The sequence below is a fragment of the Atractosteus spatula genome, chromosome 8, assembly GCF_055471065.1.
Source record: "Atractosteus spatula isolate fAtrSpa1 chromosome 8, fAtrSpa1.hap1, whole genome shotgun sequence".
Lineage (NCBI taxonomy): Eukaryota > Metazoa > Chordata > Actinopteri > Semionotiformes > Lepisosteidae > Atractosteus > Atractosteus spatula.
The window spans coordinates 20025370-20038970 of record NC_142713.1 but is presented as its reverse complement, the minus strand read 5'-3'; the positions used below and the strand labels follow the sequence as shown (position 1 = coordinate 20038970).

General features: G+C 35.3%; 1 protein-coding gene across 1 annotated transcript in view; it reads left to right on the top strand.

The window, feature by feature from the left end:
* The window catches only part of grm3 (glutamate receptor, metabotropic 3), an 83665-nt gene that overhangs the window by 21062 nt on the left and 49002 nt on the right, over positions 1-13601 (top strand). The window contains exons 2-3 of the mRNA XM_088922883.1: positions 1381-1980; positions 3923-4778. Of these exons, the coding sequence (XP_088779009.1) occupies positions 1519-1980; positions 3923-4778 (1318 nt within the window). The 5' untranslated portion in view covers positions 1381-1518. The remainder of the gene's footprint in view (positions 1-1380; positions 1981-3922; positions 4779-13601) is intronic.

The window sequence follows — 13601 nt, the reverse complement described above, 5'->3', positions numbered from 1 at the left end:
AAATTACTCATATTATACATGTAATTTAAAGAACATATTTTTGTAGATCTCCATTAGTGACTATCCACATATGCTATAATGTTTCCTGTCATATTTATTAATAGGGCACAAAATAAATACACTGGAACAATACAGGTTAGTGCTATGAAGGCAGTTTTGTTTCAAACTTATTAAACCTTTTGAGTCCAGTCCCTCAATATAAGGCTTAGAGCAAAAACAAAATAACCTACCCTTAACAAATAATCCACCCACTGTGGATTGCAGTTTGTTAATTGTTATATGAAATTAATCGTTGTTCTCACATTTTATAGTGTTTACCTAAGAAGTACCTTTGAACTTGAAATTATAACTCATGACAAAGAAATTTGTTTTTTTTTTAAGTGAATAGAGGTAATAGCCTACATTCTACTTTTTACAGTGCACAAAGTGCATAGTGTATTTTGCATACACTGCAAAGGAATTCATCCCATTCAATAAATTAATGCTACTGTACTTTACAGTAAGGATCATTATGTCAACTAATGTGTGCTGTGTTGGATTTACACTGGAGTTAATACTTTGCATTTAAAACAAAATATTCCAATTTTGTCTTGTACTACCACAAAATCTTTTTCACATGTTCACACAAAATTAAAATGCAGAATTTGAGATGGTTTTGCCAATTTGCACTCAGTTTGTTATGTGACTGAGATTGCTGACTCATGAACATAATCTTCTTTTGCCATTGAACCTGTAGCTTTTTCTACATCATCGTTGGCCTCACAGTGGCATCTTTCAGCAGTTTCCTCCTTGTCTGGCTGATCATTTTGGAGGGCTGGCCTTATTTGTCAGTGTCTCGATCGTATAAAACACGTTTTGTTTCTTAATGATCAACTTCACAGTGTTCAGAAGTATATCTGAGATACAAGTTTATCCCTGAGTTGTTTTGAAAGCTCCTTGGTCTTAATATTATAATCATTGCTTTAAATTCACTAACTGATGGAAGGTCCTTAGAGAGTCAGGTGTTTTTATTCTGACATCATGCTGAACATTATTATTGCACTCAGACTGAAGCCATTCAGCAAATAATGTGACTTGTCAAAGTAATTTGTGATCTGGAACTAATTAAGGTTTGCCATAGCAAAAAAGGGAGAATCGATTTTCTTTGCATTTTATGCAGAGAGACATTCTTTCACCAGTAAAGATGTCCATTTCCTTTTAGGTTAAACACTGGGTAAATCATTTTAATCCCTAAGAATGGAGAAGGTGAAAACATAGGCTGTTTTACCATGTTTCTGGTTAACCTTATTACTGTATATTTTGTTATTTGTAATGTTGGCTTCATGTTTATTAATTCTTGATTAATATCTGAATGTGATTTGTGTTTGCTACTTTTCCTAGGACTTTTTCTGAATCTTGCAAGTTCTTCTTCTCCATGATTGCTCAGTCTGAATACTCTGTGACTTTTCCATGGACCGCAAAAAGAAGCTGTCCTACCTCTGATGTGTCTTACAGTTTGTAACACAATCCTCTACAAAAATGATATCCAAGCTCCAGGCTCTTTTCCTGATCCTGTTCTCAAGAGGAAGCCTGCTTTCACTAAGTGACTCAAACTTTGTTAGAAAAGAAATCAAGATAGATGGAGATCTTGTTTTGGGAGGTCTTTTTCCCATCCATGAAAAGGGTATAGGAATGGACGAATGTGGAAGAATAAATGAAGAGAGAGGAATCCAGCGTTTGGAAGCCATGCTGTTTGCAATTGATTCCATCAACAGAGATGAATCTTTACTACCTGGAGTTTTGCTTGGTGTGCACATCCTGGATACATGTTCCAGAGATACCTACGCTTTAGAACAGTCCTTGGAATTTGTCAGAGCATCCCTGACAAAAGTGGATGAAACAGAGTTTATCTGTCCTGATGGGTCTTATGCTATCCAAGACAACAGCCCTTTAGTGATAGCAGGTGTGATTGGAGGGTCCTACAGTAGTGTTTCTATACAGGTAAGGTTTTGAAGTTTGTAAAAAGACAAATTATGAGCAAAATACTGGAGCAGTGTTTTAATGTTTTACATTTCCATGTATATCTTCCTGAAAATTATTTGGTTTAATCAATTAGTACATTTAGATAAAGTTATACAATAAAGCACTGCTACATTTTGGAGATTATTTTATAACAAGTATGCCACACATTTCAGCATAATAAGCTAAAAATCTACATGGAAGTTGCACTTCAGTATATACAAACCAAATCTTTGCATGTTTTTATTGCTATTAAGTCTTCAGATACAAATCAAAACAATTCAAACTGGTAACTGCATTAAGTGATTTCACTGCATATTGTACAGCATATTACACAACATAAATGTAGTGAATTTGCTTCAGCACAGTTCAGCTAAGCAATAATGCATTAAGGCTAGCAGCTTCGATGTAATTCTGTAATAGCATGCCACACAATAATGTGTGAAAATTAAGCAAGAGTAACAGAAAATGCCTTTTGAATTAGTGCATAAATACAGAAATGGCATTGCCTCCAAAAATATCCTTTTAATCAGTGTTATTATTATTGTTAGCAGTAGCATTACCAATACTGTTATTTTTATTGCTGTTATTTTTTCAGATGAACTGTGCTGAAAGAAGACATGTCTTGTATTCACATTCAGTACCTGACCTGACTAAGATGAGCTGAAACCTTTAGTTTCTAAACTACAAAGTAACTGGTACATTATTTAATAGGTCTGTGGCTTTGAGTATTCTCTTGGCAGCCTCCATTCAAAATGCACCCTGCAACCCACATCTCCTGCCCATCCTCCCAACTGGACTAGGAATTTTTTTGTATTGTGCTGGTGCTATTTTCTATCAGCTATTTGTGTCAGAATTTAAGGTATTTGCATATTTTAGCATAAAACCCTCTCACTCTGTTCTTTGTGTGACACAAAAGATTGCTTTCCCTATCTGCACTGGAATCCTTAATCTCTTTACCATTCAAGATATCACTTTAATTTCTGGAAGAAATCCAGACAGAATCTGACCTCACTAGATACTCTAGTTAGATAAGTATTGTTATTTAGCATGACAATGCAAACAATTAGTCATTGTTTTAGTTGTTTTGTTTGCTATTGTTTGTTTTCTCTCTCTGCTGAAGGCAGCTATATTTTGATCATCTGCTTTGTATCAGACTTTTTAAATGTAATTTTATAGTTTATTATTTACTCCTTAAAACTGAGATATATTATTGCCAACTAAGAGACCGAGACCTAGCAAATAGAACCATTTATTCAGTATTTAACACTCAGCATCAATGTCACACCAGTGTTTATTTCTACAAATTGCAAAATGGAGTGCATGTTTTTACCTATAAACATATTTAGTATTGTACAATTCCTTTTATAATTATTTATCTTATTCATAAATTAACCTAGAACTATCATTGATGAAGCATGGAGGCTATATAGGTACAGTACTTAGTGAAGCAAAAACAAAATCAGAATGATTAACAGAACTTATACTAATTGTTAGTGAAATGGAATGGTGTCAAAATATGTCTCACCTTTGAAAATAATTTCTGTGCACTGTGTAATGTTGAAAACTCAAGTTCTGAAACACTGTCTTGAAGAGACACCCATCTGATGTCACTGGAAAACCTTCTTGACCTCGTAAAAATACAGGTCATTAATCCTTTCTCTTCAGCATTTCTCACTTTGCACCAATACATCACTGGCATCACTATACTGTACTTGCAGCATCCCCTCAGCTACATACAGTAAGATGGGTGGAGCTCCACAGATTAATGAGAAACAATGCTACAGTATATTTCTCTGCATAACTAAGCACAGCACACATTAATTGGTTGGGTGTTGTATGAATTCCATGTTAAAAGGAGCAATCAATTGAAAGACATTTCAGATAACATTTCTAATTATTAATTCCTTGTTTCTTCCCCCAGGTTGCAAATTTACTGAGATTGTTTCAGATTCCTCAAATAAGCTATGCTTCTACTAGTGCAAAACTGAGTGATAAATCCAGGTATGACTATTTCGCAAGGACAGTCCCACCTGACTTTTACCAGGCCAAGGCCATGGCTGAGATTCTGAGATACTTCAACTGGACGTACGTCTCCACAGTGGCATCTGAAGGAGACTATGGAGAGACAGGCATTGAAGCATTTGAACAAGAAGCCAGGTTGCGTAACATATGTATTGCCACATCTGAGAAAGTGGGCAGATCAAATGTCAAGAAGTCTTACGATGCCATAATTCGTCAACTGCTCCAGAAGCCCAACGCAAAAGTGGTTGTGCTCTTCATGCGCAGCGATGATACAAGGGAACTCCTGGCTGCTGCCAACAGACTCAATGCATCCTACACATGGATTGCCAGCGATGGGTGGGGGGCACAAGAAAGTGTGGTGAAGGGGAATGAGAACATAGCAAATGGAGCAATAACATTAGAACTTGCAGCTCATCCTGTGAAGGAGTTTAACAGATATTTTCAGTATCTCAATCCCATCAACAACAGACGTAACCCATGGTTCAAGGATTTCTGGGAGCAGAAGTTTCAGTGCCTGTTGCAGAATGGAAATGCTCAACAGAAGGTTTGTGACAAACACCTGGCAATAGACAATTCTAATTTTGAACCGGAATCCAAAATTATGTTTGTGGTGAATGCAGTATTCGCTATGGCTCACGCCTTACACAAAATGCAGCGAACCTTGTGCTCCAACACTACTCAGCTGTGTGACGCCATGAAGCCATTGGATGGAAAGAAACTATACAGAGATTACTTGCTGAACATCAGTTTCAATGGTAAGTCGTTCGTGTATCATACACGTTTACTTCATTTTTCATTTGTGGTGTCAAAAATTGTAGGTACTAGTCGGACTCTACAAAGGATACAGAGTGAATTTCAGATTAATATTTGTGCACGTCAAAATAAGGTATGGAGAAGAAAAAAAACTTCAGTATAATTGAGTATAATTGAGAGCAACAATTTACAGTTATTTTTGAGACTCTTTTTGAGATTATTTAATTGATTAAAAATTGATGTTTTTGCTTTGCATATTTTATATTTGGTTCATTCCAAGATGGGTAACAGTATGTTACAATGCCAACAATTCAATGTCTAAAGTAGGTGGGACATACAGTATATTACAGCATTCCATATTTTGTATGAAGATGCAATGTTATAAAAATGGATCTCACAGTCACTTTGAATTTTGTCACCTTGTGCTGTTAGAAGAGTAAGGTGAGTCATCAAAAAATTACCCACTTGAAAAGTCCCTTCAGTTCATTTATATAGTTTCCTTGCACATGGAGCTGTTTGAAAATAACCCTTAAAATACTCCTTTTCATCTTTGAAGGGTATAAATAAATCATGATGTTTATTACTCTCAAGAATATATTTCAAGGTCAGGGGTACTAATTTTATGCTCCAATAAATTCATTTTCAAGCAGAAAGAAATGATTTAGGAAAAAAAAGGAAGATCAGTGCTCCATCACATTTATACATTTTAATTTATTCCAAATTCATTGCGCTCTCTTAAGGAAAAAGTCAGAATAAATGAACTTTAAATTGTGTTTAGGATTGCATATAATTATGGTGCTTTGAAAACGAGTGTATTTTGTCTCCGAAGAAAAGGTTCAAATCAAGGCTGGAGAAACTATTATAAAGAGTTAAAGTATAAAAGTTGTTTATGCACACCCTACCAACTAATACACAGAATTTTGTTAAGCTTCAGATATAACAAGAATAATAACAACTATAGTCATTAATAGCAATATCAGTAACAGATACAGCCAGACACAATGACTATGGGGCAAGCCAATTTATTTTCAGTATCAAGTCATGTCAGAGGTTACAACAAGGATGTTTCTCAATAGAGCAGAGTGAGGCATTTGTGTTCCACAGTAATCTTGACAGTATATGCATAACAAATTTTGAAACCATTTTGAATTTAGCTATTAAGTGAAGTTACAGTTTTCTATACAGTATGTGAATCATAACAATCATTATGTTCGCTCTAAAAAGATAAGATTTAGCATTAAAAATTTAGGAATGATCATGAATGAGGACAGATTTTTGCCAAAACCTTACAGTATGCATTCTCATACCTTTTAACATTCTGATTTTCCATTTTATCTTAAAGAGAGGTTAAAAATTATGGCCAAGGTCACTTTTTGTGCTCCACAGTAAACATGACCCTAAGGTACTTTATGGCTACCACATTACGAGACCAATCACTGTTTTTTTTAGTTCTTAACTTTAATAATAATTAGGGGATTATAAATATAATCATGACTATAATTATACTATAATTGACTACTTTTTCTCTTAAGTGACTTGTGAGTCAACAACATTCTACTATAGATGTAAGTACAGATATTTACTTTTAAGTTTAGCATATAAAAAAAATTAACTCCTGACAGTTATATTTTTTAACATGGCAGGCTTTAGTTAAATAATGATATACCAGCTTACCTTGAATTTGATTTTGAATCTGAATTTCACCTGCATGTTTATTCAATATTCATTATGAAGAAATATGCATCAGTTCTCTCTTTTGCAGTTGGTTATTAATGCAAGCACACTTTGCACATGTTCAGGCAACAGCTTCACTTTCCTAAAAGATCCACATTGTATTAATCCAAATGATCAAGAATCAAATCCAAAACCCACTGAGAGTCTGTCAGCTCATGGTATGTTTTTGGCTTTTTTCCCAAAAAAGTTTTTCACAGCCAACATTTTGACAAAAAGGAGCAAGTGTTTCAATAGTAAAAAAAATAGAAATTTCATTAATGTCTTCAGTGAGTTTCTGACATCTGTAATGTGGTAAATTGTCAGAAAGCTGTAATACAACTTTAATTCAATATCACTATTTAAGACAGTAATCTTGGATTTCAATGTATAGTGGAAGAGTTGGAGGTCTGAGATTTTTTTCTGCAGATGATCAGTTTCTGATGAAAGGATAGAAATAAGTATGTGATCTGCTTGTGTAGTGTTTTTTTATGCTGTCGACAATCTACACTCCTTCCATATGAGAAGTGTACCTTGTTTCTTCTTTACAATTACTTGTTTGTTTTCAGCACAATGCCATAGAAATGAAACCGTATAACTATGCAACATATTCACTACCTGTACATCAGATTATACAGGAACAAGTAAAGGTTTACTCCATGCTGAAAAGAGAAGAAAAGAAACAAAACATTTTGGTTGTGGAGCCTTCTGTTTTACATTTCACTAAGAATGACAACACCCAAGAAATAAGCGCATTGAAAGGTTTGAATGTTTTAGACACAATAAATTTGGCCTAACCCACCTGGCTGAAGTCCGATTTCCTGGCTGCACAGATGCGTGGGGATGGGATGCAAAAGACATGCCAGGGAAAGAAAGGGATTGTGTATAATATGTATAATGTTTTAGTCAATGAAATGACATCAGGATTGATTACAAACTCCTGACAGCTGAGGCTAATTGAACTTTGCTGTTGTCATCCTTCCCAAACTTTTGTTAAAAACTTCATTTTAAATTTGGCTTAACCTGCTTGGCCGAGGGTGAACCTCCTGGCCATAGGACAAGAAGAGCAGGATCCCCAAAAAGAACTAAACAGGACCCTAAACCAGCATTGCAGAATAAAGGAAAATATAGAGAAGGTGGGAGAAATCTTCTGAGATGTACGGCTTAAACTCTTGGTTGTTTTGGCACATAGAGAGAAAGCTAGAAGAGTGCCTGTTTGAGGGTATCTGTTTTGTTTTGTTTTTTGTAAGCAAGGTTGGCTTCTGATGACCTGCAAATGAGTTTCTTAATGTGATAGTAAGGAGTGCCTTGATGAGCAGCTGAGGAAGCAACTCCAATCAGGACAGAGAACTGTCCAGAAGCAAATCCAGAGTTTGTAAGAACTTCATGCAGAGATACTAGTGAAAATGTGAAGCTGAAGATAATGGAGTAGAGGTTCTTAAAGACTTATGTAGGTAACTTAATTGTTGATCATCTAATGTTAAAATTTTCCTTACAGTAACAGATTAAGGCTCATTACAAAAGCATTGGGTGGTTGACAGTGTAGGAATATAACCATGCAGGCACAGTGGAGAAGAAAACAAAAACTGTTGGTGGTAGAAAATAAACCTCTGGGGATTCTGGCCCAATAGTTGCACCCCCCACCCCCACCCCACCTCCAGTCAGCTGAGTATATTATTGATTATGGGTTTTTACTCAAGATAAACCCAGGGTCAAGGGCACCAAAAGTGATGGTTTGGGGCTGTGTGAGAGCAGAAAAAGATCATTTAGATTGGATTGGTCTGGGGCCTGAAACTCAGTAGGTTGGGAATTTGAAGGAAATGGAGGATTTTGATTAGAAAGATTAATTTGATAATGTGGAGGACAGAAGGAAGTAAATTTTGGACATCATGGCGTAGATAAGATTGTAGGACATCTGTCAACTGAGCTGAATTTAGAACAGTGGACAGATCTGAGGCCAAGGAGGCAACATCAGGAACAGCAGTGGCTGAAAGGGAAGAAACTGGAGCAGAAATGCATTCTTGGGACACTGGCACAAGGAAGGTGTAATTAAAACTCACAGGATGCCTGCTGATGATAGGATCCTGTAGCTGAGGAAATGGAATCATGCAAGGGCCAAGAGGGACGAATCAGGGGCCACGTGAGGCGCCGGGGTACGGAACCAAAAGAGAGTGGAAAAAATAGCCAAGATTAAATTAATGATGAAAAAAATCAAAAGAAGCAGAATTTATAACTTAAAAAGAGCACTGAAAGACGAAAAATGCTGGAAGAAGGTAGAGTGCTCAGTCCTGGGGTTGATAGCAGCTATGGCCTAAGGGTCCTTCTGTCTCGCTGTGTGCTGAATGACACCACTAGTTGTGGAAGCATGCTGATCACAGTTTGCTCATTACAAACTTCAGCAATAGAAAAAAGACCTTTCTTTGGTGCTTTCCTTTTAAACAGGTTTGTGGGAAGCCAAGATAAGTAGCATATTTGTGGTCTTTTGTTTTCTTGTTTTCTTGCTTGTTGTTTGGAACATGGTCAGTGTATAGAAGAATACTGCGTGAGGTGGAGGTGAGGTCCGAGACAAGTAGCATATTTACTCTTTCATTCTGTCTTGTTTCCGTTTTTCTTTTTTTATGTTGGAGTATGGTAGACATATAGAATGAATGTGAAACAAGAAACATTTTTTTCTCCATTCATGCTTGTTTTTTGCAGCATGATCCAGTGAAAGTGACAACAATTGTGAGGAAAGTTTCAGCAAGTGAGGGCACAGAGAGCTTAGAGGTCTTTGCACCAGACTGGAGTACAGCATCACAGATTACATCATTGGGAGATGTGGAGGTTTACTGGAAGCCTGGAACTTGTTTATTGTATACTATACCTTTAATAGGTAAAGAGAAAAGAGTTTTCGTTGATGTACCATATACTGTATATATCTATATACTGGATATATACATATATCTTGAATGCAGTTCCATGTTCATGGAGAATTTGTCAAAGTTTTGTTACAGTTCAGTTGTTAAAGGCAGGAAAGGATTTGGAATGTACGAGACATTTTGCTAAATTTACAGGGAGTCTTTGTCCTTACAGAGCAGCCAAACTTTGTAGGAAAAATAACCTGATGTGGTCGTGAGGCAGGTGGAACAATTGCAGGTACAGACTGGAAGCGAGGAGCTGGGGATGCCTGGCTGAGAATAAAAAGTTATTCACTGGAGTAGGCTGGACTATCCATCACAAGGTGATAAAAACATGGCAGTAAAACAGTGAAGAAGTGTGCAAATGCAGCATTGTACCACGAAGACTATGCAAAATAGAGAAGGGGATTCTGTAAGGTATTTATTATAGGTGAGGAAATGACTTAAAGATTATGAATTCCTGACACATAAGATTGACAGAACTTGGCTGTTGTCATTCCTCCTGAATATTTTTTTTATAGATTTCATTATATTGCTGTAACGTAGTTCATTAAACAGAAGGCAGAGTAAATGGGATTGCAGATCATATCTTTTTTGTGATATTCTTGTTTGAAGAATTGCTGGGGTCACAGAGTTCTTTGTACTTCTCCACCTCAACAATACATTATATCATCCATCTTTGAAATTACTCTAGAACTAAACTTCTCATAGACCACAAACAGGATGTAAGATCTTGACACATGGTCCATTACCTCACCCCTCATGTACTTCAGCCACAGAGTTTCAGAACTTGGAAAAACTAGTGGTAATTGCCAGCACTCCTGCAAAAATTCTATAGCTCTTCTAAGCGGATAGTAGGCATCTGGGACATGAAATTCAGATGATATAATGATAACATTAATGTCTCCATTGCATTATATAGCTAATATATATGTTTTTATGCTTTGTCTACTCGTATAGAAACAAAAACAGAATTGATTTTTTAAAAAATGAAGAGGATGTAAGGTCTTGTGTTTTGTTCTGCTGCCAGTGTAGATTGCAACACTGACTACAAAAAGTACTGTACATTACAAAAGCAGCTGATAGATATTATATGTGCGTAAAAAAGTTTCAAAAAGCTGTTAGTGTAGATTAACCTTAAAAGAGCTTGACAACCTTAGTGATTACTTGGTGCTGTTTTACAATTGGCACTTCATTGTATTGTGTTTTGTGTGCAGAGCTTAGAACATTTTGGAAGATTCCTGCCAATGTGACCATGGCTTGTAATAAAAAAGTGCTCAATGATTTGAAGACTTAAGCTACACAATAAACATCAAACAAGTATGGCACTTCTATTTCCTATTACATTAAACAGAAAATTACATATAGTACTTCCCTATTTAGGTCAGAAGGTTCAGTTTTGATCCTCATACTTTTATTTTCCAGAACACTCTTTTCCTACTTTTTGTAAAAAAAAAGTGAATTTGATCCTGTCTGAAACAACATTAGCAGTTTTAAGGTTTCTTCAAGTTAATACCAGATAATAACACAGGGTTCGATTATCGTGTTTGTTGCTATGTGTTATGGCACAGAAACAGCACTCCTAACTCCCATGCATATAAAGTGCCAAAAGACATTCTGAAATATTTTTTTAGGATGGTTTAATACAAAAACAATAAAACACAATGAGACATTTCAATAAAAAAAGTGCACAGACTTAATTATTAAGGGACAATTATTCCCTTAACTCTCATAGTTCATAATCTTGTAATCTACACACCGATCACTAATTAACCCCCTCTGGGAATTCCACAACCGTTCTCCTCAAAGAAGCTACAAGCAGTTTGGGAGGTGCTGGTATAACCCTACTATAACCCTAGTATATGTGAAGTGGAAATGTAATGAAATATGAGGAATATAATATAATATAATGCAACTCTTCAGCAAATCGACTTTGAAATTCACCGAGCAGCCTATCTCTATTTTTATACAAGAGATGAAAGGAAGGCTGGGAGAACTGGACAAAATGTTCCTCAAAGAAAACACAATGAGTTGATAATATTGACTAACATCCCTCACTGCCTGTGATCTCATATAGAGTAAGACCTCTCAGTGAACTGTCACTTGGTTCCCAGCCTATTTCAGATACACAGGAACTAAAACTGTAATGAGAGAATAATGTTTACATTTGAGTATAGACAGCAGATGTAAATATTGCTTGTTACAGTAAAATAGTTAAAAAGATCTAACATATTACACTTTAAAGCTTCATTTTGAACAAAACTGATTATTGTGGGATCATTTTCAGGAATCATGAATTTTGAAACATATCTGCATTCTTTGGATGGTTTCATGTATTATATTAATGAAAAAAATTCATTACTTCATTACTACTTCTATTATACACATCACGTTTCTGTAGCTCTGATAAAGCAGATTCCACAAGGAATTACAGTATAAAGCAATCCCCACCTTCAAACAATAAGAAGGCCTCTACCAATACACTTTCTTTTCATGCCTTGCAAATGAACTCAAATCCAACAAAATGAAGGAAAAAGGAAACTGAATAAAGCTTAGAAAAAGGAAAATGGTTAATGTTTAGGAGGATTCAATGCATGATCACATTTTAAATCTCCACGTTTCTGCTTCAAGCATTGTACACCCCTTATGGCTTATGTAGCAAAGTTGATAAGATCTTTTCTATTTATTTTAAAGCCTTAAGCAACTAAAACAGCATGACATGAAAGTACACCACCTTTTCATCATAGTGCAGGTGTCAAAATAAGGCCATAAAACAGCTAGACCAAAATAATCATTAAAAAAGTACACTAATGACTACAGAACCTTCTTGTTCTATCATGGATGTGAGGGTCCAATTTGAATCTGCTAATAACAAAATGCAGAAATGTATCCAGAAACACAAAGATTTAGGAATCTGGTACATGCAGTACTTTTGAAGCAAATTACTGTATTTTATTGTAATGCTCTGAGTTTCTCCTTCAACTTATGTCTAGCAATATTTACCCATTTAGCTTCAGATTTGTAAAAGCAATTACCTTTCAGCCTTCCTTCTACTTTTAGAATTGTGTTTACTATTTTCATTCTACAGACAGTATCAGTGTGAAATCTTTGCATTGAGTAGATATTCCTGCAAGGAAATTAAATTGTCAAACATTCAGCTTCTTAATACCATTCTTCTTAATCTTCTCAACAGTGAAAATGTTAGGTTAGTCAAGATTTCATAAAAAAATGGGGTTCAAGTATTCAACCAGAGTAAACCCAATATGAAAACAAGTGTAGTTTTTCAGCATTCTTGTTTGACGTAGTAAAGGTCATATGATGATAATATGTATGGAAAATGTTACTAGCCTGAAATGTAAGTAAAGGACTCTGTGTTTCAGCAGTTAAGGAAAAGGTCTTGTTACCAGGAAGTTTTGAGTTAATCTCAGTTTACCTGAGCAAGTAACTAAGCTCAGATGAGAGTTTGTATATAGTGTAATGTGTGGGCTAGTGTAACTGTTATTTTTATTTAGGTTTGCTAAATGTCAAATTTGTTTTACTTTTTGCTTTTTTTACTTTTTTTTGTAAAAAGTACTGACACATTATTAATGCAGTATTAGAACACTGAATGTTCTCCAAAGCTCTATACTTTAAATAAGGAGGTTGAACTATTTCTGCAGTGAAGAAAGGGACAAAATATTGCATAGTACTACATAACCGTTAATGTTCCATTTCTTGTATCATTAAGACAAATATTTCAACTGTATTCAATCATTAGTATTAGAATTCAGTCATCTGTTATTGAGAAATGTAACTTGGAAAAATACAATTCCTGAAAAATCATACTTCAGCAGTTGAAAAGAAGGTATTGTGGTTTTTATAAAGGCAGTTGTTTAAGGAGAATTTGTTTCATATTTTTAAAGCAAAAAAGACTGAACACCTCTGCCCACACACTACCACCTCCCCCGTCTTCCACAAATGGAGCAGAGAAAACTAAATTCAAATCAAGATATATATAGAATATATATATATACTTGTATCTTGATCTTGTTATATATCTTCATATATAGATAGATATATATTAGTTTTTACTATCGTTATAATATTTCCACATGGTGCTATGCAACTAGGTATCTAAAGTTACAGCCTGTGGGGCAATAATGAACTGAGAGAATAATGGTGATCTGTGGGTGAACAAGTGAAGAGGACCATGCTTTAAAATAATATTATTCCCCACTT